Below are 23,234 nucleotides of genomic sequence, written 5' to 3'. Positions count from 1 at the left end.
AGCCAAGAATGCTAGGTATCCCAGGGGCACCTGGGTGGCTCTGTTGGTTGAATCTCCGACTTGGGCTCAGGTCATGATCTCAGGGCTCCTGAGTTCGAGCCCCACATGGGGCTCTGTGCTGACAGCTCAGAGCTTGGAGTCTGCTTCAGATTCTGTGTCTTCCTCTCTTTCTGCCCCTCCCCTGCTCACTCTCTTTCTCAAAAATAAATAAAAACTTTAAAAATTAAAAAAAAAAAGAGTGCTAGATATGCTGCACGTTGTAGGACAGTGTCATGCATGACTCATCTGTCCCACACAGCTTTCAAATGTCCTTCTAAAGATTCATGTAAGTGGAAAAAAAAAAAGGTTATAATTAATCTTTGAGCCTGTGTTTTATATATAGAAACAAAGTGATTTTGCAGGGTTGTAACGTGCTGAATTTTCAAGCAATGTAACTATCACGTAAATAGAAGCTAGTACTTTGTTTCATTCAGGAATTTACTAAGAGTTACTATTTTGGAGGGGCGCCTGGGTGGTTCAGTTCCTTAAGCATCCGACTTCAGCTCAGGTCCTGAGCTCCAGGCTGGTCAGTTTGAGCTCCGCGTTGGGCTCTGTGCTGACAGCTCAGAGCCTGGAGCCTGCTTCCGATTCTGTGTCTCCCTCTGTCTGCCCCTCCCCCCCCCCCTCTCTCTCTCTCTCTCTCTCTCTCTCTCTCAAAAATAAATAAAACATTAAAAAATGTTTTTAAAAAGTTACAGTTTTGGAGAACTGTATCACAGTAACATCACTCATGGTGTTCTGTCTGCATTTGTACTGTCACATTCAAGGTGATCCTATGTACAGGTACAAATATATGACTATGTTTTCTAGCATATTGAAATAACAATTATTGGAAAGGATTTCCTTTTCTTTCTTCCGTTATGGTGAAGCACCTGGGCGGCTCAGTCAGTTTAGCGTCGGACTCTTGGTTTCGGCTCAGGTCATGATCTCTGTTTATGGGTTCAAACCCCTCATCAGGCTCTGTGCTGACAGTGAACAGTCTGCTTGAGATTCTCTCTCCCCCTCTGTCTCTCTGTCCCTCTCACACACACACTCTCTCTTTCCCTTCCTCTCAACATAAATAAATAAAAACTTTAAAAAAAAAGTTTGCTATTAAAAGGCAACATTGGGGCTGGTAGAGTTAAGGACCACCATTCTAGGAAATACATAAGATAGAAGTTACCAGCATTTGTTATCCTTTACTGTTTTCAGTTTTCTCCTCAATTAGTCTGCAATTTGATCTCCCCTGAACAACTGGCACTTAATAGGTGGTAAGTGAATGATTTGTTAGAATGGACTCTGGGAAGCAGAGTAGGGATGCTCACCTTGAAGCTGGAAGATACAGATTCCAGACCAGTGTTGTCCAACAGAAATATAATGTGAACTGTATGTGTATTTTTAAATTTTCTAGCAGTCACATTTTTTTAAAAAGCAAAAAGAAGTGACAATTTTAATAATATATATTATTAAATAGATCAAAATATTATTTCAACCTGTAATCAATATAACAAATTGAGATATTTTACATTTTTTTCACATGCAATCTTTCTTGTTTTATTTTATTTTATTTATTTATTATTTTTTTTTTTAATTTTTTTTTTTCAACGTTTTTATTTATTTTTGGGACAGAGAGAGACAGAGCATGAACGGGGGAGGGGCAGAGAGAGAGGGAGACACAGAATCGGAAACAGGCTCCAGGCTCCGAGCCATCAGCCCAGAGCCTGACGCGGGGCTCGAACTCACGGACCGCGAGATCGTGACCTGGCTGAAGTCGGACGCTTAACCGACTGCGCCACCCAGGCGCCCCGTTTTATTTTTAATTCCAGTATAACTAACATTTATTGTTATATGAGTCTCAGGTGTGCAAAATAGTGATTTAACAATTGTATACATTACTCAGTACTCATTATAAGTGTACTCTTAATCTCCATCACCTATTTCACTCACCCCTGCACCCCTCTCCCCTCTGAATACCATCAGTTTGTTCTCTGTAGTTGAGTCTGTTTTTTGTTTGTCTCTTTTTTTTCTTTGATCATTTGTTTCTCAAATTCCACACAAGTGAAATCATATGCTATGCTGTGTCTTTCTCTGACTTACTTGCTTCAGTTAACATTATACCCTCTAGCTCCATCCATGTTGTTGCAAATGGCAAGATTTCATTCTTTTTTTAAATTTTTTTTAATGTTTATTTATTTTTGAGACAGAGACAGACAGAGAGTAAATGGGGGAGGGTCAGAGAGAGGGAGACACAGAATCGGAAGCAGGCTCCAGGCTCTGAGCTGTCAGCACAGAGCCCGACGCGGGGCTCGCACTCATGAACCGAGAGATCATGACCTGAGCCGAAGTCGGAGGCTCAACCGACTGAACCACCCAGGCGCCCCAAGATTTCATTCTTTTTATGGCTGAGTAATATTCCACTGTGTGTGTGTGTGTGTGTGTGTGTGTGTGTGTGTGTACATATCACATTTTCTTTACCCATCCATTTATCAATGGGTACTTGGCATTGCTTCCATAACTTGGCTATTGTAAATAATGTTGCAGTAAACATAGAGGTGCATGTATCTTTTCAAATTAGGGTTTTAATTTTCCTTAGGTAAATGCCCAGTAGTGGAATTATTAAATCATATGGTAATTCTATTTCTAATGTTTTGAGGAAACTCCATACTGTTTTCCAGAGTGGCTGCACCAGTTTGCATTGCCATCAGCAGTGCATGAGGATCCCTTTTTCTCCACATCCTCACCAACATTTGTTGTTTTTTATCCTTTTGATTTTAGGCATTCTGACAAATGGGAGGTGATATCGCATTGTGGTTTTGATTTGAATTTCCCTGATGATTAGCGATGTTAAGCATCTTTTCATGTGTCCGCTGGCCATTTTCTTTGCGAAAATATCTGCTCGTGTCTTCTGCCCATTTTTAAAATTGGATTTGGGGTTTTTTTTGGTGTTGAGTTTTGTAAGTTCTTTATATATTTTGGATACTAACCCCTTATTGGATACATCATTTACAAATATCTTCTCTCATTCGGTGGGTTGTCTTTTGTTTTGTTTATGGTTTCCTTTGCTGTGCAGAATCTTTTTATTTTGGTATAGTCTCAGTTGTTTAGTTTTGCTTTTTATTTCTCTTGCTGAAAGAGACCTATCTAGAGAAATGTTTCTATGGCTAATGTCAAAGAGATTACTGCCTATGTTTTCTTCTAGGAATTTTATGGTTTCAGGTCTTACATTTAGGTCTTTAACCCATTTTGAGTTTATTTTTGTGTATAGTTTAAGAAAGTGGTCCTTCTCCTCCCCCTCCTCCTCCTCCTCCTTTTTTTATGTAGCTTTCCACTTTTCCCAACACCATTTGTTGGAGACAGTCTTTTCCCCACTGCATATCCTTGCCTCCTTTGTATCCACGCATGCTCTTTGAAATTAATGATCATTTTCCACTTATAGAACATCTCAATTCGGACTAGCCACATTTCAAGTGCTCCATAGCTACATGTGGCTACTGTCTAACACATTGAACAACATAGTTCCAGACCCTTCTCAGTTACTAAGTTTCTAGGTAGTTCTGGATGAGATATTTCGTTTGTTGGGTCTCAGTTTCTTCGTAGTTTATTTTTTAATTTTTTAAAGCAGGCTCTACACCCAATATGGAGTTTGAACTCATGACCTCAAGATCAAGAGTTGCACATTCCATAAACAGAGCCAGCACGTACCCCTGTTTCTTCATATTTTAGAGAGAGTCTGACCAAATGTTTTTGCTTCCAGCATTGACCTTCTGTGATATTTCATACTTGGCAGTTCTTCTTTTCTCCTCTCTACCCACATCTCTCTCTGACTCTCCCTCCCATTTTCCCAATTTCCCCCCACCCATCCCCAGGTCTGTTCCCTGAAAGAGATCCAGCCCTTCCATGGGAATGGCAGAACTCCTCCTAAGTGGCCAATAATTTTTCTAAGCCACTCTTGCTGTGCCGGGGGAGACTCTGCCCAGCAACTGTTGATAATGGGAAATCACGGATGTGATTGGTTGCTATGCAGGTGGCTTCAGAGAAGTAGCTAGTTTGTCTTTCTCTGGCCAGCCCAAGCCATTTTACAAAGCTGAATTTCTGGGACCAGAAGATTCCAGCCTTAAATCCTGGTACTGTCTCCTACCAGGAGTGTTGTTTTATTAACAGCTCTGTGCTTTCATTTCTAATCTGCAAAATGGTAATAATACCCACCTCAGAATTTATTGGGGGGGATTAAATGGGATAGCATAGATGTAAGAGCATAATAAATGTTAGTTCTCTGTAACCTGTAACCTGCTTGTAAACACGTGTTTTAATGAGGCTGGGAGAGGGAGGCATATGGTCAACAGTGCTCCCAGGAGGCTAGGTGCTTGGATGAGTGATTTTATATGATCCACAACCATATATAAGTTCTTTGCTTCATAAAGAAAGGCTTTGCAATCAGTTAACTATTGTCTATATTCTTTACCTAAAACAATGTTCTCGCCCATGGTAGGTGTTTAATATTTGTTAAATATATTAAATAAATATCTAGTGCATACTTAAGTAAGGATTCTACTAGTAGCAGAGTTCAGCTAGCAGAACTCCAGCTAAGTAATAATTAGCCAATTAACAAAAATTAAACTCTAATCTAACAACTGTATGAAGTAAGTACTATCATCATTCCTATTTTACAGAGGAGGGTGTATTTTGCCCAAGGTCACACACTGTAAATGATAGAGGAGAGGTCTGAATGAAGGCAGTCTGCCCCAGAATTCATGGTCTTAGTTATGCTATGTCAAGTGAGCCCCACCTACGTACTCGAACAGCATGCATAAGTCACTTCTTTTATGGCACTTATCACCTGAATGTCATGGTCTGTTTACTCTTTAAATATTTTTTAAACGTATATTTATTTTGAGAGAGAGAGAGCGATAGAGCTCGTGCACCAGGGAGGGGCAGAGGGAGAGAATCCTAAGCAGGCTATGTGCTGACAACACAGAGCCAGACATGTGGCTCAATCTCACAAACTACGAGATCATGACCTCAGCCAAAATCAAGAGCTCAACGCTTAACCAACTGAGCCACCGAGGCACCCATTTACTCTTTAAATGTTCCTTCTTAATCGTGAGCTCCCTGAGGTCAGGGAATAACTTGTTTCCATTGCAACTCCAGCATCTAGCTCTGAGCCTAACACACAGTGGGCACTTAATTAATGGAGGGTCTTGTAGAAAAAGCTATGCTCAAAGGCATGAAGGTATGAAATGGCAAGGCTTACTTGAAATACAAGTAGATTCTACTGAAGCATCAAGTTTGAAGAGGAAAACTAGTTCTCTGGAGAGAGGAGTGAGTTTTTGTTTTTGTTTTTTACCTCGGGTAGGGCAATTTGGAGAATGTGCTCGAAAGGAGTAAACGCTTCATTTTGCCTCCCTCCAGCTGTGTCACTGATGGTGAAGCACCGCTGATCAGAAGCCTGGAGAAGTAACAGGGTCAGTCACAAAGGGCCTTCCTTGTATTTGAGGCTACAAATTTGGGGGTTACAATGTAGGTGAGAAGTCTGAGGGATTTTAAACAGTAAGACTCAAAAGAAAACTAACGGGCAAGGTTACATGTCTAACCAATGATACCGCTGAACTCAGGTAATGGGTCTTTTTTTTTTTTTTTTTTTTTAAACTTCAGAGCTCTTACCACCAGACTTACACGGCTTTGATGGGACTCTAACAATTCTAGAGAGTGTAGGCTAAGCGGCCAACGTTCAGGAAGAACGTTCGGCACCTTCTAAAAGTTTGGCTAACACTAGACCAGCCTCTAAGATCTCAGTTCCATAAAACGAGGACGCCTTTCTTTCAGGGATTTCTGTTCTTCGCATCATCTTCGTAGTGATGCGCCTCCTATTCGGGCCGCCTCTTCCCAGCCGCTTCACTCTTCCTCCTTCTCCCTCCACCTCCCTCCTCTTCTCTCCCATTGTTTCGACCCACTCCCGCCTGATGCCTGCTGGGAAGTGTAGTCCGTCGCCCTGCTGTTTGAGCCGGCTGTGCGGCCCTAAGAGCTCAGTGCCTCCACAGAGCTCGACAGATTTTCGAGAGGTGGGGTAAAGCCTGGAAGGCCCAGCCCCTTGCCGGAGGAGCAGTGTGGGAGTTGCAGTTTCCAGGGCCCGAAGCGGGCAGGCTGGCTGCGGGTTCCCGGACACTAGTCCCGCTCCCCCTCCCCCCCGCCGGCCTCGCGCCGCCTGATGACATCACGCGGGCCGGGGAGGCCCCTGCCACAGGCGGTAGTTCTCGAGGAGGGGGCTCCCCCCCCGGCCGCCGCGACTGGAGAACGACACTTCCCAGGATCCTGCGCGGCGGCGCGCCGACAGCCGCGCGATGCCGTGATTGGCTGGTGAGCCGGCCGCACGCGGAGGAGCCCAAGGAGCAGCTCTGTTGCGACAGAGGCCGAGCGGCGAGGCCCAGTGAGTTGGGGGAAGGGGCGCCGGGGGGAGGGTGCTGGCCGGTGAGGCGGGGGAGGGAAGCAGAGAAGGAGGAGGGACGGGGTCGAGATGGAGGAGGCTGCGAAGGAGAAGAAAGGGCCGAGGGAGAGACGCTGACGGGCGGGGGCCGGGGGAGGTTCAGGGGATGGTGAGTGCGGAGACCCTGAGGGGACTCACGAGGGGAAGCCGAGCGCGTCCCGGGAAGAAGCTGGGCCCGACGGCTAGGTGGTGTGGAGGGGGGAACGACGGAGAGGAGGCCTGAGGCGGACGGGAGGAGGAAGCCCGGCAAAGCGAGGCGGCCGGCTGGAGCGCGGAGCGCCAAGTTGTGGGGAAACCGGAGACGGGGATCTCTGCCGAGGGGGCAGAACCTGGTCCTTGACTGGAGGCCGTGAAAGGAGGAGCGTTTCCAGAGTGAGGCAGCCCGTGGGGATTGGTGGACGGAGCCTGAGGGAAGAGATGTTAAGCTTAGAAGAGCGGCCGGGGACCAGAATTGGCTTGGGAGACCCTGGTAAAATGGGGAGCGGCGAGGCATGGGCGGAGCTGGCGCTCGGCGGCTCGATGGGAAAATTCCCGAGCGGGATGGGGCAGGGCCCAGGCATTCCGTCGCAAGTTGAGACTTTTGGGGGTGTTTGCCTCCCTGCAGGCTCCCTAAGAACAGTTTCGTACCCCCCTGTGGCTCATCACCATGCCCTCTGACCTGGCCAAGAAGAAGGCAGCCAAGAAGAAGGAAGCTGCCAAAGCGCGACAGCGGCCCAGGAAGGGCCACGAAGAGAACGGAGACGCGGTCACAGAACCACAGGTGGCCGAGGAGAAAAACGAGGCCAATGGCCGAGAGACCACAGGTGAATGGAGGGAGAGGTGGGCTCCTGGGATGGATGGATGGATGGATGGATGGATGGATCCCCAAGCCCGAGCCAGAGTCCTGACGCTGGCGGCCCTGGAGGATAAGTCTGGTGCCGCAGAACTTTTCACAGTGAACCGAACCAATTAGAGTTGCAGCTGGTGCCTTCTTGTTACTGATCAGGGAGACGGGACACGAGGTTCTCACGTAGCTAGTGGCAGACACATCTATGGGTGTTGTGCTGCCTTGCTGCTCCGGGCGCTGCCCTGGGAGCAGGGGGTCACTTCCTTGCCCTTTTCTCAGTTTCCTGCGTTTCTGCACATGGTGGTCAGTGCGCCAGGTTCCTTGCCACGTTATACCTCTGTCCTTCCAGGGGTAGTGACTGTACCAAGAGAGAAACTTAGGAACTGTTTTATGGAGTTTTCCTAGCAAAGAGATGCTCTCCTGTTGTTCATATTCGGGGAAATATTCATTGAGCACCTCTCAAGTGCTAGGCACCGTGCTCCATGCCGACGCAGGACGAACCATCTGCTGACTTACGGTCCAGCTAAGGAAACATGGCAGTGTGTGATACAGAATTTTCCAGGCCCTTGACAGCCTGTTCCCAGCCTCCTTTTCTGTCCCCCTGAAGATTCCCTGAACAGACCCGCTCCATCCGGACTGTTACCGTCCCTTCACTAGTCACATTTTTGTCCCTTTACACTAAAGTTCTAATACCACAATTTTTGTGCGAGTAGCTACATTTGACATTTTTCTTAGGGCCTAGCTCAGGATAGCAAAACCTTTCCCCCATCAAACCTGACCTTTAAAGTAGTACCATTCACTATACCCCTATGCTGTCTCAATGGTGTTACTTTTTATGTTGTCTCTTGTGTTTCTTTACATTGTTTACCTTTTGAGTGCAGGGACCATGCGTCTTGGGTGATAGGCCTAACCTTGCAGACTGAGATACTAAGTAAATGTTTGAAGAGGAGAGCGGAATTACTAATGCAAGTCATAACAGATAGGAATTCAGAAAGGGGGGAGTTAAAAGTGATTGAGAGAGAGCTGAGTGGTAGGAATTGTCTCCAAAATAAGAATTATGGGAGAAAGCTGGTTCAGTAAGGTCAGGCCATGGGGAAATTTTATTCCTGGCTGGAGTAGTGGAGGATTGCCAAGTTGAGAATAACGGGAGTGTGGATGAGCAGGCTGAGTTGTGACCTCTATTTTAGAAAGGCTCGGTCCTGTCTAGGCCCTCAGGAACCACGGTTAAGCAATGTCTGTCATCAGCTCTATAGGTGTGTCATCAGTTATTCTGGCTGAATCGGAAAGGTAGCAAAGTGACTCCCTCTTGAGACTATTGTCCGCTGTTCCCATCACAAATATCTTGTTTACCTTTCTTTGCTCCTTGGAAAATGGGATTTTTCAGGGAACCCAGCTGTGGAATCCCCATCTCAGTAATAGATCTTTGGTTTTTTTCACCTTGCTTCCTCAGGGAGCTACTGTTCTGAAATGTGACCTTTGTTTTCTTTCCAGCCCTTTCAAAACTTTTTTCTGTCTTTCCATTTTTCAATTTTTTATTAGCATGAGTGGAGGAGAGGGGCAGAGGAAGGGAGGAGAGAGTATCTTAAGTAGGTTCCGTGTTCAGCACAGAACCCAACGTAGGGCTCGATCCCACGACCCTGGGATCATGACCTGAGCCGAAATCAAGGGTCAGATGCTCAACCGACTGAGCCACCCAGGTGCCCCTCAAAACATTTCTTATTGCCAGGGACCTGTGTCATTTCTGCTTCCTCTCCCAAGACTGGGTCCTCTCTCCTGAGTTTGAGATTACGTGATGCTACAGGTTACCGTTCTCCAACCTTTCTGATTGCCATTGCCACACAGTCTTCCTTAGGTAGTAAGGTATGGAAAGATCGAGATGTGTATCAAAGAAAGTGACTTTTGACAGATTAACCTACTTTAGAATGTGAGACTCGTCAAGACAGGCACTGGAGTTCAGCTGGTCCTCTTGTTGGGGAATAAGTAGAAAGAGACTTCTTGTGAAGTCTACAATATTCTCCGTGATGAAGTTTCTTTCAAAATCCCTTTTCCATTTATTCAGTGCTGTTCATTTGTCTTTAAGTGACAAGTGTTTTCTGGGATGCTGTAGGCTAGGAAAATGAGGTCTGTTTAAGTCTCCTTCTTCTGAAGCTTAGGAGATGACTTAGGTCACAGATGCTGTCAACTTGAAGAGATCGAGAGAAAATGGTATATTAGCTTTCCCTTAGTTTTGATCTTCCTCTTACCTGAGCAGATGGAGATCTAGACTAGGGGTCGGCAAACTTTTTCTGTAAAGATCCAGATAGTAAATATTTGTAGCTTCGTGAGCTATATGGTTTCTGTTGCATCTGTTCAGTTCTGCCATTGTAGTGGAAGCAGCCTTAGACACTGTGTAAATGATGAGTGTGGCAGTGTTTCAATAGAACTTTATAAAAACATGCTGTTGGCCAAATCTGGCCGGCCTTTTTTTTTAACCTCCATCCCAACCCCAAGCTAAGAATGGTTTTCTACATTTTTAAAGTGGTTACATTTCACAGATCTTGATTTGGCCACTTGGCTCATAAACCCTAAAATATTTAGCATCTGGCCCTTCACGAAAAAGTTTACCAACTCCTGGATCTAGATCATAAACTTCTTCCTACTCTGTCTTCTCAGCATCTGGAATAGGGATTGGCAAGAATCGGAGTTGTGGGAAGTCTGGTAACTCAACCGTGTAGAAAAGAGACTGAAAATTCCTTCATTCGAGTCAAAACAAAAACTTTGATCTCCATTCAAAAAGTGCTCATCAAGCACTTATTTCTAGCACTGTACCCAGAGCTGCGGACAGAGTGCCCGCCAGCTGTCTAGTGGGGCAGCCCCTGCCCAAGTGTTGGCTCCTTGAAGGCAGAGCAGGTTTAGCACCAGCTCGTAATCACCCCACGGGATGGGGTATTCAGAGAATGACCTGTGACTAACCACCACACACCCTCTCCCGTGGAGTTGCTCTCCCCCAGGAGACAGCTGTCTTCACCCCTCTATCCTGTCTTTATTTTTCCTGTGGACAAGCACACACTCTTCTCATTCCAAGGATTCTGTGAAGTCACTCAGGGAACATAGGTAAGGGTAACAAAGACTAAAAAATCAGCAGATTCACTGAGGAGGGCACCTGTTGGGATGAGCACTGGGTGTTGTATGGAAACCAATTTGATAATACATTCACACAAAAAAATGAATAAACATTAAAATTTTTAAAAATCAGCAAATTCTCATAGTAGTGGAAACTCATGTGTAGTTTCTGACTGCTTCCTTAAAACGTACATAAATTGCCTTACTCTTTTCGAAGAAGCTTACCGGGACTCCTTCCACCCCCATTTCTGTCCCACTTTCAGTAATGCTTTATGGGCACTTTTCTTTATGGAAAGGTGGTATAGTGACATAGTTAAGGTCACCTGGTTCAAGTTCTGGCTCTGTCGCTAACTAGCCTTTTTGACCTTGGCTGTGTTACTTGGCTTTTTCACTTCTAAAAGCGGGATTGTCGGTGTATATCTCCTACGTGTTGTAAGGATTAAGATAGATGGAGAACAATGGTGTAGCACAGAGTAAACTCAACATTTTTAGCCATTAATAGTGATAGTTCTTCCCAGACTTAAGATGTAGTGATGCCTGAAAAACCACCAAGGCACAACAGCTCATGGTCAGTTTGCATCTCTTAAACCCTCCAGAATTGGGAGCGTCTGTTTTTCCCAGCCGTGGCTCTGCCTGTGTTGATCCCTTTGTGCATTTTCTCACACTGGTCCCTTCTGTGCTGCTCAGAAGTATGTCTGGAGGCACCTGGGTGGCTCAGGTGGTTAAACATCTGACTCTTGATTTCAGCTTATGTCATGATCTCATGGTTCATGAATTCGAGCCCTACATTTGGCTCTGAACTCGGGCTCTGCACTGACAGCGTGGATTCTGCTTGGGATTCTCTCTTCCTCTCTGCCCCTCCCTGCTTGCACACACATGTGCATTGTCTCTCTCTCTCTTTCTCTTTCTCTCTCTCAAATAAGTAAACTTTGAGAAGTATATCTGGAGTATGGAATTCCAGTAGGTCATGGAATAAGAGAATGGTACTTCTGTAGTGTCTGCTTTTAGGTTTTAGGACTAATTCTTTAACACATTGAGAGTTCTAGCCATTCCCCTCATGCATTTATGTCATTTAAGAACAAGAGAAGTGGGCCCCTAAGTGGCTCAGCTGGTTGAGCAACTGACTTCGTCTCAGGTCGTGATCCCGCATTTGTGAGTTCAAGCCCCACCTCAGGCTCTCTGTTGTCAGTGTGGAGCCCACTTCAGATCCTCTGTCTCCCTCTCTCTGCCCTCCCGTACTCGTGCTCTCTCTCTCTCTCTCTCAAAAATAAACATTTAAAAAAAAACAACAAGAGAGGTTAGAATTAAAAGAGCAAGTTGTGATTCTATAGAGCCTTTTGCTTATTATGGGTTATTTACCTGTGTATGTATATTTCCATTTCTTAAAAAAGCTGGTATTTTGTTTTGTTATTGCCCTGCCTTGACACAATGTTTTTCTCTTTTGTGCTGTGATTTAATTGGTCGTGTTTATGGGAAGAAAATGCCAAAATGACATGATCTTAGGAAACCTGAAAAGGTGCCAGAAAATGTTTTCTAATATTTTCTATTTTTTTTTGTATGCTCTCTTTAGGCCTGGCTTACACATTTCAGCAATAGGTAGCTAAACAGAAATAAAGTCTGTTTTGCCGCTGGTCTTAGAAAAGTTAAAAAAAAAAAAAAAAAGAACAAGTTGTGAAGTAAAAAGTAGTCCGTGAAAGAGGGGTGTTAGGGCAGATCTGTACAGTCTTGAAAGCTTGTGAAACATGTGAATCACCTCCACTCGATCTTGAACCAGGTCCTACAGGGCATGCCTTTTTCAGCATTTCGGGCTTGATATGACAACATTTGGTAATCTGAGTAAGGGGCAAAAGCTACAAATGCCCAAACAGGGACTTGAACCCTGGACCCTCAGTTTAAAAGTCTGATTCTCTACTGACCGAACTGTCTGAATGCTGTAGGACGTGACTTAGTGCGAGAGCAGGGTCTGTCTTATTCCCAAACTTCTTTTCTGTCTCCAGAAGTGGATTTGCTGACCAAGGAGCTAGAGGACTTTGAGATGAAGAAAGCTGCTGCTCGCGCTGTCACCGGTGTCCTTGCCTCTCACCCCAACAGTACTGATGCCCACATTATCAACCTCTCCCTCACCTTTCACGGTCAAGAGCTGCTCAGTGACACCAAACTGGAATTAAACTCAGGCCGTCGTTATGGCCTCATTGGCTTAAATGGAATTGGTGAGGCCCTTGGAAGGCGAGGTGGGAGGTGTCTCTCCTTGGCTCGTCTGTCACTCAGCAAGTATTTACTTAGCACCAGCTATATGCAAAGCAAGGAGTTTACAGTATGGGTGGGAGACCACATATGTCCGGGGAAAAGGAACTAGCAGTGCAGAGCAGTGTGTGGTAAGTAACACGTGAGCAGTTACAGACAGCAGGTGCTGGAGAAGTGGGCGGGACGGGCAGGAGTGGTGGTGTGCGAGGCCGCTGTAGGCGAACTGACTTCACGCAGGAGGGGTGGGACAAGAATTGGAGGAAGGTCGGAAAGGTAGCCCGGGGCGGTGGGGGTGACTGGTAGTAGGATTTGAACAAATGGAAGGAAGGAAGGGAGGAAGGAAGGTGCTCCACAAAACGGCGAGGTCGTGGTTTGGCTGGAGCGGAGGAGCTGATGCAGGGGAATGACAGGCAGAACCGTGCCGAGTGTCCTCTGCCCGCTCTCTGCTTGCCCTCCTCAGGAAAGTCCATGCTGCTCTCTGCTATTGGGAAACGGGAAGTGCCCATCCCCGAGCACATTGACATCTACCATCTGACTCGGGAAATGCCCCCTAGTGACAAGACACCCTTGCAGTGTGTCATGGAAGTCGACACGGAGCGGGCCATGCTGGAGAGGGAGGCTGAGCGGCTGGCTCACGAGGATGGTAGGGCTCCCGACTTGGGACGGGGGGTCGGGGGGTGGGCTTCCTCCCAGGAAAGGCCCGGGGAGCCTCACGAGCCATGTGCCGCCCACAGCGGAGTGTGAGAAGCTCATGGAGCTCTACGAGCGACTGGAGGAGCTGGATGCCGACAAGGCGGAGATGAGGGCTTCGCGGATCCTGCACGGACTGGGTTTCACGCCTGCCATGCAGCGCAAGAAGCTGAAAGACTTCAGCGGGGGCTGGAGAATGAGGGTTGCCCTCGCCAGGTGACTTCCTTTCTCCTTCTCTACCCTCTGTAGTTCCCCAGTTCCTTCAGGGTCGGATGCTCACTCCAGTGGAACTGTGTAGAACAGAGGTCAGGGGTCAGTAAGTGCCAGACGAGACACGACATCAGCAGTGTGAAGGAGGGGTGGTATGCGTGGGCTAAGGCGCGAGCCTCCTGGCTGAAGTGACCATTGTTGGATCTCTGGCACAGTGTTTAGGAATCCTGGGATCAGCCTTGGGTAAAATGGTAGACTGGGTCCGTTTCTTCTTTCTTCCTGACTCCCATCCTATCCTTTTTTGTATTTCAGTTCTTCTAATTGTTGCTGTATAAAGAGAAAATATTAGACAGCTGTTAAGCGATCTTTCCTTATCCCCCTGTGAGCTGGACCCAAAGTGAGTTTGTGTAGACCATCATTCCCTCAGCAGTCCCCCAGAAAGTCCCCAGCTAAGTAGGTGGTTCCCTCACTCCACTGTTCTCTGCCAAGTGAATTGGTGACACTTGCTGCTTTAGCAAAGCTGCCTGCGTGTGCTTTGGAGCCGAGAGCAGTGGTTCCACGTGCAAGGATTAGCCACCTCCGTTCATCTAGGGAGCTGCAGAGGTACAGATTTCCTAGCCTCTTCTTCATATCTCTGTGGTTGGAATACTGGAATTTGGTGCCCAGAAATTTTATTTCTAAAAAGCTCTGCAGTGCGGTGACTGCAGATGTGGGAACCAGTGCTGTCCCCTTGCGTCTCCTGTCTCGAGATTCCATCTAAGAAAAGAACATTTTTTGCCCTCCTTGCTAAAGGCTGGCAACCCCATCGATTTAACTTGGATGCTATTTTGCTTTAGCAGTTTATCTCCTCTATCCTTTTGTCTTCCTGACGGTCACCAACTTCAGCGTGAAAGACCTGCAGACTCGTAAGGACTTTTACAACCTTATCTTCAAACTGCACCATCCCTCTGCTTCTCAGCCCTGTTTTCTGCCCTTTCATCTCAGCTCTTCAACTCTCGTTTCTCTCCTCATTCTCTCCTTTCCTCTCAGGCGTAGAACCTAGAATTGGTTTCAGGACTCAAGCCAGGCCTGACCAGGGTTGCAGGTAGCAGGCAAGTCCCCTCCTGTGTAGCGCCCATTAGACTGAAGGGGCTCTGTCTCCTCTCCTGTCCTTCAGAGCCCTCTTCATTCGGCCCTTCATGCTGCTGCTGGACGAGCCCACCAACCACCTGGACCTCGATGCTTGTGTGTGGTTGGAAGAAGAATTAAAGACGTAAGGGGGTAGGGATGGGGTTGGGAACGGGCAGGTCCTGAAGGGGGAGTTGAGCAATCTAAAGGGAGTGGGTGCCCGGAAACCGCAGTGATGCTAGAGCAATGAGAAAATGAACTGACGCGAGGTCGGGTGAAGGCCAGATTGAAAAAGTAGTAAGCACCTTTCGGGGAGACCATTTGGTTTGATCTTTTTTTTAGCCTGAAATGTGTGAAGTGTTTCGACTTTCTGGTTCCTCCGTTTAAAATACAACACCTTTATTAAAGACTGTATTTTTCTCTTAACCGTATTTATATGCGTCATATAAAGAAAGGATTCCCACTTAAGATCATGGTGCAGTAGCAAAGGAAACCTAGCTGATGTGGCAATGGTCCTTGTATGGCTGCGGCACTGAATAACCCGGAATACTGTACCGACTCTGAGGGAAGGCTTTTAGCGGTCCCTGCAGTGACTGGTACCTTCTTTCAAAAAGAGGAGCACAGTGATTTTTATCACGCCTGTTCCAGTTCTTCCCACCCACGGTGTTACATACATTTACGGATATGTTTGTGTACATATGCTTGTTTGTACCATCGTTGTTAAGCTGCCATCTCCATTCTGCTGAAAATTAGAACGGAAGATGGAGAAAACTCAGACTGAAAGGGGTCAAGGTGTCATTCCAGGTAGATGGCGCACTGGTGGCCTAGGTGGTTGCTGAGAGCCGGGAATTGGCCGCTAAATCTAACGGGTGCTCAGGATGGGAAAGGATGAAGGTTTTCTGGACCTCTCAGCTCCCCGGCTGTGGACCGTCACAGTTTGGAGCACCTCCCTGACTGGTTCTCTGGCTTTGCAGTTTTAAGCGCATCCTGGTCCTCGTCTCCCATTCCCAGGACTTTCTGAATGGTGTCTGCACCAACATCATTCACATGCACAACAAGAAACTGAAGTATTACACGGTGAGTAGGCCCCAGCGTCTGCACAGCAACCTCAGCGCTTACCGGTTCCTTGAAGGTCTCCTTTAAAAAAAACAAAACAGACTTAGCAGCCCTTTTCTACCTATTGCTATAAAAAGATGTGGACAAGGAGTCCTGCCGCTTGTTCTATTTTAGTCTCAAAGTAGTTGCTCTCAGGTTGTAGGCCACTGATTGGCAGCCTGTGTACGTGACGTGTGTGCCTTATGGTAAAGAGGTTGACTTTGCATGGTGCCCAGGCAGGCCCTGCCGATCCCCGCCTTCTTGAATGACTGCTTAACTCTGCTTTGTGACAGCCCATTTACCTCTCTTTCCGTGAAGACTGGGAGTCCGGATCTCAACAGCCCACTTGTCTGCCTTGCCTTTTCATTATCCGTATTTAAAAAAAAGAAAAAATAGGAGTCCTTTTCATTCATAGTTATGCTCACTGTGGGAGTATTAATAATTTCTCATATAGTCTTCCAGAGATTTTACGTGTACTTGCACGGATTTGTAGAAAATTTTGTGTATACACATCACAGCTGTAATGTTAATAATCACTCTCTTCTGTAGGTTGCTTTTACATTTTAATATATCTTGCGCTGCTTTTCATATGAATAGTTATAGATCCACCTCATGCTTTTCAGTAATTGCATAATATTTCATTGTGTAGCTATCCACTCCTTTATTCGTCAGACCCTTTCTGATGAATATTTAGGTTGAGTCCAGTTCTTTGCAGATAGAAACCATGGCAGTCCAATTGTGCAGCATTTGCTAGGGCCTAAATCTGATTGGTCTGCTGTCTTCCTTCCTGGGCGCAGTTTCTGTAGCCTGCATGGGGCTTGAGCCTCTAAGGGTGGGGAGTAGTAGGAGGTCCTCTTGGAAGGCTGTGAGCCTCATGATGTCCGTATGACGCTTGTGGTCAGGGCTACTGCTGGTGCTGTGGGTGTCTTTATGGCTAACCTGAGGATTTGATCTGGAGCCCTGCTCCGGCTAAGCTAAGAGTGAGAGGCACACAAATGGAAAGACTTCAGGTTCTAGGTTAGGGTTTACTTTGCCAACGTCCTTCCTCTTTCCCTACTGCACAGTCTTCTAGCCAGGGCCAAGTCCGATGCCATCTCGCATCCCCCTAAACCCTGAGAACCCGGGACCGAGGCTAAAACTGCCTGCCTTACCTGGCATATTTCTCTTCAGGGTAATTATGATCAGTATGTGAAGACACGGCTGGAGTTGGAAGAGAACCAGATGAAGAGGTTTCACTGGGAGCAAGATCAGATCGCACACATGAAGGTAGGGCAGTTGTAGATGAGCTCACGTTCTCGTGGAGCGTTGGGGGACGGTACGTGGGGAGTTCGGGGTGCCGGGTGTCAGGAAGACGTTGTCGGCATCTACCCCGCATTTAAGGAGGGTTGCTCGATACCTGCCCCTGCTCCGAGCCCCCTTTCTGGTCTCTTTCAGAACTACATCGCTAGGTTTGGTCATGGCAGCGCCAAGCTGGCCCGGCAAGCCCAGAGCAAGGAGAAAACGCTACAGAAAATGATGGCATCAGGACTGACAGAAAGGGTCGTGAGTGACAAGGTGGGGTCCGAGCGAGTGGGGTTAGTGCCCGAGGTGAGGCGGAGGAGACATGATCTAACCGGAAAATGCCCTCTCCTTCTCCTAGACCCTGTCATTTTATTTCCCACCGTGTGGCAAGATTCCTCCACCTGTCATCATGGTGCAGAACGTGAGCTTCAAGTATACAAAAGACGGGGTGAGTCCTCCTGGGTGGTTGGGAGGCTGGGACACATTTTACAAGATAAGCGTCAGGGGCGCCTGGGTGGCGCAGTCGGTTAAGCATCCGACTTCAGCCAGGTCACGATCTCGCGGTCCGTGAGTTCGAGCCCCGCGTCGGGCTCTGGGCTGAGGGCCCGGAGCCTGGAGCCTGTTTCCGATTCTGTGTCTCCCTCTCTCTCTGCCCCTCCCCCGTTCATGCTCTGTCTCTCTCTGCCCCAAAAAAAAAAAAAAAAAACGTTGAAAAAAAAGATAAGCGTCAGCAGGTTGGGAGAGTCTCCGGTTCTTTGCTCAACACACCTGCTAACCCGTGTGGTGCACGGGATTTTTCAGGCATAGCAGCTTAGGTGCCTCATCCAGGGACTTGAGTGGCCCCTCTTCAAGTACTTGGAAAACTGCTCAGCTGAGATGGCGGGTGGAGGCAGTGGGTTGCGGTCTGCTCTGGGAGCTTCCTCCCTCCTCCATACTCCTGCCTACTCCGGTGGCGATGGGGGACATGACAGGGCTAATCTGCCAGCCAGATTGATTGATTGGTAACCTAACCTCATATTCATCTCTCTCATCCACTCAGCCCTGCATCTACAACAATCTAGAATTTGGAATCGATCTCGATACACGAGTGGCTCTGGTGGGGCCCAATGGAGCAGGGAAATCAACTCTTCTGAAGCTGCTAACCGGAGAGGTATGGTGCCAGGCTGGGGCATGGGACTTCCAAGAGTAGGTGTTTACTGTGTCTGAGGAGGGAAGGTGTGAGGGGCTTCTCGGAGGCTCTCAAGGCGCCTGAGTGCCCTGGTGGTGAGTGAGTCAGCTTCCGGGGTGGGGGATGTTGTATTGGCGGTGCTGAGATTTGGAGCGGTTTTCTCAAAGAGAGGGAGGGAGGGGAGTGTGTGTGTGTGTGTGAGAGAGAGAGAGAGAGAGAGAGAGAGAGAGAGAGAATACATGCATGTGCCTCAACATTTTTCTGTTTTCAGCTAGAGCATCTCGAGGGAATCTGCATTGAGAGCTGTGTTTTTGTTTTAGAAAACCCATGTTGTACATATATACGAGTCCTTTGTTTTACTGGTGGTACCTTCTGTAGTAGACCTTTAACTACTAAGTAGACCGTGTTGTATGTATCTTTGCCTCTCTTGAGAACATCTGTTTCAGTATATCTTCCTAAATATTTTTAGAGTGGCCAGAATAGCAGTCTATGAGGTAGTGATGTAGATTCTATTTGGAAGTTCTGAGCTTGTTCGGTGAACATATGTTTATTTCCCTACTCTGTGTCTGTTTCTCACGAGTTTCTCTTTCTGTGTGCTTATCTTTCCACCTAATACTCTCTTCTTTCTAGCTACTACCCACAGACGGGATGATCCGAAAACACTCTCATGTCAAGATAGGGCGTTACCATCAGGTACAGGCCTTGGGGTCCGGGGAGATGCCCAGGGTGTGGAAAGGGGGCTGCATGTGACCAAGTCAGCTTTTGCCTGCTTCTGGAATCTTGAACAGGTGCCTGGGTGGAGGTGGAAAGTTACTCAGCAGTTAACCCGGCGAGGTTCCTTTTGAAGTGGGACACCAGTCACATCTGAGTGGATTCCTTTTTTCCTGTAGCATTTACAAGAGCAGCTGGACTTAGACCTCTCACCTTTGGAGTACATGATGAAGTGCTACCCAGAGATCAAGGAGAAGGAAGAAATGAGGAAGATCATCGGACGATATGGTCTCACTGGGAAGCAGCAGGTCAGCAGAGGGGGATGTGGGGGAACAGCGCCAGATAACTGGGAGATTGTGGCTACACGGCCAGGGTGCACTGCCCTGGCGACCCAAGTTCGGGAGCTGTCCCAAAAGTCTCTTTCTTTTTCTTTTCTTTCTTTTTTTTAAAGTAGGCTCCATGCCCAATGTGGAGCTTGAACTCACAACCCTGAGATTGAGATTCAAGTGTTCTACTGAAAAGTCTCTTCCTTTGATTCTAGCGTCTGAAAGAACCCGCTAGCTTTCCTTTGGCCTAGGTGTATGTATTGGAGTATTCAGGTCTCATTATGAGGAAGGGGCAGGGATAGCATCCCAGTCTCTGACATGCCTTCGCCCCAGACTAGCAAGATAAACCAGAGTGCTTGAGGGGGAGGGAAATTGAAACCTAGAAAACGAGTTCCTGGACTCAGATCTCGATTGAGGGTCCACCACATTGTTCCACTTAGTTACGATTTAAGTGCCAAGGGAGAGCGAGAGGTGTGGCCTGAGTAGCAAGCGCTTCTGGCTTCCGCATTTATCCCTTACAGGCCTTGAGAGACTGGTACCATCTCACTGTGATCTTGGGTCTTCCTTTTTGTAGAATTGTGGCAGTATTAATGGAGAAGCAGCGGGGGGAAAGTGAGTCATGCTGTGTGGTGGGAGTAACACCAGGTTCTGTAAATGTCACGGTTCCACGCAGGTGAGCCCAATCCGGAACCTGTCTGATGGCCAGAAGTGCCGAGTGTGTCTGGCCTGGCTGGCCTGGCAGAACCCCCACATGCTCTTCCTGGATGAGCCCACTAATCACCTGGACATTGAGACCATCGACGCCCTGGCCGATGCCATCAACGAGTTTGAGGGTGGTATGATGCTGGTCAGCCATGATTTCAGACTCATTCAGCAGGTGAGGCCCCTGGCTGGAGTGGAAATCAGAGAGGAGGGCGGCCAGGAGAAGGTTGGGTAGGACACAGTCATGGCATGTGGAGGGCACTTAATATGTGTTTATTGCATTTGGGAAAAGGGCTCAGGGTGTAGACAGGGTGATGAGGACCAGATTTTATGGCCCTTTGAAAAACTGAGAAAGCCTTAATGGAAAACTTTCATTTTTTCAGTAGCTATTTGGAGACATCAGCCTACTTGGCATTTGGCAGTGTTAGCCAGAATTGGCGAGGGAGTTGGGTAGAGGATAGGGTGCTTTTACTACTGTCTCAAGATTCTTCAGCATGGAAGTAGTATTATACTAAGGAGGATTTGGACTAGAGGGCTACCACCCGTCATTGGTGGAAAGGCCGCTGGTCATTTCTCTGAAGCTTTGGGAAAGATGGGATAGAGAACAGGAAGCTGCGGGCGAGGCCTCTAAACAGTTCTAGGCCCTGCCGGGGAGCTGGAAATCAGGAGACAGAGCAGGTTGTGGCTTGGAAGGCTCCAGACCTGCTGGTTACGGTACCCCTGGGTTAGGCATCCCAGAGAACAGAGAGACAGTGGAACTGTGAGCCGCATACGGGACTGGGCGGTGGAGGTTTCTTCCTGGAATTCCTCTGACAGTGGTCTTCTGGGCAGGGATGGGGAGAGTGCTGGCCAGGAGGATTGAGCCTCAGATTTCCTTTCTAGGTTGCACAGGAAATCTGGGTCTGTGAGAAGCAGACAATCACCAAGTGGCCTGGAGACATCCTGGCCTACAAGGAGCACCTCAAGTCCAAGCTGGTGGGCGAGGAGCCCCAGCTCACCAGGAGGACCCACAATGTGTGAGCCCCTGCCCGGGCTGGGCTGGGCCTCTGGGGCCACACTCCTGCATTGCTGCAATACCGCTCCCCAGCCCCTCCCCTGTCCCCACCTGCCTTAGCTGCACTCTGTGATCTTATCTACAGCTGGACAGTACCTGTCCGTTTCCTGTCCTTGCAGTTACTTTTGTCCATGTCTGGACTCGGCTGGCTGTTCTGCCAGCTCCTTGCTGGTTACTGACCTGATGGTGATGCAGCCAGAGGCACCTGAGGGTTAGCCCAAGGGCCCACATCCTGGGTTGGCCTGTGAAAGAGCTTAGGGTCCTCGTTTTCTGGGTTCTGGTGATGTTGGAGGAATACCCCCCAGCCCACCGCCCCCATTCCTTTCCGCTTCTGGTTTGGAGCTGTGGACCAGGGCTTTAGTCCTGGTCGGTTTTTAAATAATTATTTAACAGTGTAACTTTTAGACCTGCGTGACATCTACCAAGTGTCCAATAAAGAAAGAAGAAGCCATGGTCCCTACCTTCCTTTTCTGGTCTCTGGGCCCTTCGCTTCCCTCTTCCCCTCAGCGCCAATACTCACATCCCCTCAGCAGGAGCTTGGGTGGAAATTGGCGGAATGGACGCAAGCAGGGCTGGAGTAACTCTCTCCTTCCTTTGATTGAAATTCTGCCTTTTCTTAGGCCATTGCCTCACAACACACACATCAGAACCACCTGGAAGACTCATTTGGTATCACAGGTCACCGGGTCTTGCCTCAGGGTTTCTGATTCAGTAGGTCCGGGGTGAGACCAGGAAGTAAAACATTTCCAACATGCTTCCAGGAGCTGTTGATGCTGCTTGTCTGGGGGCCGAACTTTGAGAACCACTCTCCTGGAACGTGTTTTTCAGGGTGGTCGGAGGCTCCCCTGCTGCAGCCTCTACCACAGCACTTGGGGCAGCGGGGGTGGGGGTGGGGGTGCTTGTTAAACTGCAGATCCCCGGGCGCTGCCCTACTGATGCCATCTGGTGGGTGAGAGAGATGAAACGGGAGTCTGCATCTCACACGGGTTCGTGAGCCACCGTTCCTGGGTGGGATGAGGAAGTTTTGTTATTTTGCCTATTCTCAGCCTTAATTTTTGTTAGCAAGATCTAATTTACTTCCAACCCAGAGCTCTGCGTGGTCTGTCTGAACTTGACAAGCATCCGCAGCCCTTGTTCACCAGGGACACCAGTGCCCCTTATTACTGGTGTGGCTTCGTCACCTCTGAGGCCTCAGCGGCCGGCCCCGTGGGGAAACATACACAGCTGTGACTTTTCAGTGCTCATTACAGTACGTCTGAGACTGTCCACCCAAAACAAAGTCCCAGGTGGTGTCCAAACCCCCAAGGAGCTCACGATCTAATGGGAAGCCAACGATGACTAGCGAACGAGACCGGGCATAAATCAGAGGCTCAATTGTGACTTGTTGGGAAACACAGAAGGGTTCGGAAGGGAGGGAAGTTCTTGTGAGTCCGGAAAGGCAGGATTGGTACTCGAACTTGAAAGGTGAATAGGACCTCAGGTGGCCCTGAAGTCCAAGAGCGTCCCCGGGGAAAAGGGACAGTAAGAGTGAACGTGACGTGAGAAGCTGCAGCTGAGCCCTGGACGGCCGAGGCCGGGGTGAGGCTAGGACTCCTCCTCTGCCCTCCGGCCCTGAGCCTGGCTTTGTGGCTTCGTGCCTCTCGTGGGACCTGGAGCAAAATAGCCTAAGTCTGTCTGCCCTGAGTGTCCAGAGACTTGGGTAGCGGGGAGGATGGCCTCAAGAATGAGCTGCTGGAATGAGGGGAACGGAGGTGAGAGCTTCCGCTTCTTCGGCCAAGGGAGCGCCCGGGTATGTTGGCAGGAACTCCCCTTGAAATCCCTTGGTCTCCACCGTAGCCTTGAGGTGCTGAGGCTTCAGAAGTGGAGGAATTGAAACAGGCTACAGGTTGTCTCTCCCCCGCTCCCCCCCCCAAAAAAGCAAGCCAAAGTTTCAAAAACTTGGAGGATGCTTAAAAAGCCCACTGTATACGATCTCTCTACCAAGGCCTAAAAGTAGTGCTTTGTTGCGGATTATGAATTGCCCTCCGGTCCTCTTAAACCTTAGCGTGCAAGAGGCAGCCGGATGTTGGGAGGTAGGTGAAGAGGTGAGGTTGGGGAGGTGGGCGCCGCTCAGGCTTGCTCTCTCGCCCGCTGACAGGTGATGCTCGTCTTTGCTGCTCTGCCCCACCTCCTCTTGATTGGGAAAACCCTCTTTCCCTCCCGGCCTGTGGTTCTCATGT

General features: G+C 48.2%; 1 protein-coding gene across 3 annotated transcripts; it reads left to right on the top strand.

The window, feature by feature from the left end:
• The first annotated feature begins 6,341 nt into the window (after positions 1 to 6,341).
• Positions 6,342 to 21,466, top strand: ABCF2 (ATP binding cassette subfamily F member 2). Of its 3 annotated transcripts, none has more exons than XM_049642129.1 (15): positions 6,342 to 6,442; positions 7,104 to 7,302; positions 12,425 to 12,637; positions 13,132 to 13,314; positions 13,406 to 13,577; positions 14,728 to 14,823; positions 15,653 to 15,755; positions 16,944 to 17,039; positions 17,208 to 17,327; positions 17,413 to 17,502; positions 18,094 to 18,204; positions 18,853 to 18,915; positions 19,113 to 19,241; positions 19,933 to 20,136; positions 20,844 to 21,466. In XM_049642129.1, exons 2-15 carry the CDS (start codon positions 7,146 to 7,148, stop codon positions 20,979 to 20,981), a joined length of 1,875 nt encoding a protein of 624 aa, XP_049498086.1. In that variant the 5' UTR covers positions 6,342 to 6,442; positions 7,104 to 7,145; the 3' UTR covers positions 20,982 to 21,466. The 3 variants fall into 3 exon arrangements, with proteins under 3 accessions (XP_049498086.1, XP_049498087.1, XP_049498089.1); XM_049642130.1 differs by lacking the exon at positions 6,342 to 6,442 and adding an exon at positions 6,503 to 6,608; XM_049642132.1 differs by lacking the exon at positions 6,342 to 6,442 and adding an exon at positions 6,626 to 6,871.
• Positions 21,467 to 23,234: the final 1,768 nt, after the last annotated feature.

This window comes from Panthera uncia, chromosome A2 (assembly GCF_023721935.1).
Source record: "Panthera uncia isolate 11264 chromosome A2, Puncia_PCG_1.0, whole genome shotgun sequence".
Taxonomy (NCBI): Eukaryota; Metazoa; Chordata; class Mammalia; order Carnivora; family Felidae; genus Panthera; species Panthera uncia.
This window is presented reverse-complemented; position numbering and strand designations above follow the sequence as displayed.

Bases quoted from the DNA above. Each gene is read 5' to 3' on its own strand.
- ABCF2 (XM_049642129.1), top strand. From the start codon at position 7,146: ATGCCCTCTGACCTGGCCAAGAAGAAGGCAGCCAAGAAGAAGGAAGCT. The intron at 7,303-12,424 runs GTGAATGGAGGG...TTCTGTCTCCAG, and splicing joins CAATGGCCGAGAGACCACAG to AAGTGGATTTGCTGACCAAG. The intron at 17,328-17,412 runs GTGGGGTCCGAG...TCCTTCTCCTAG, and splicing joins AAAGGGTCGTGAGTGACAAG to ACCCTGTCATTTTATTTCCC.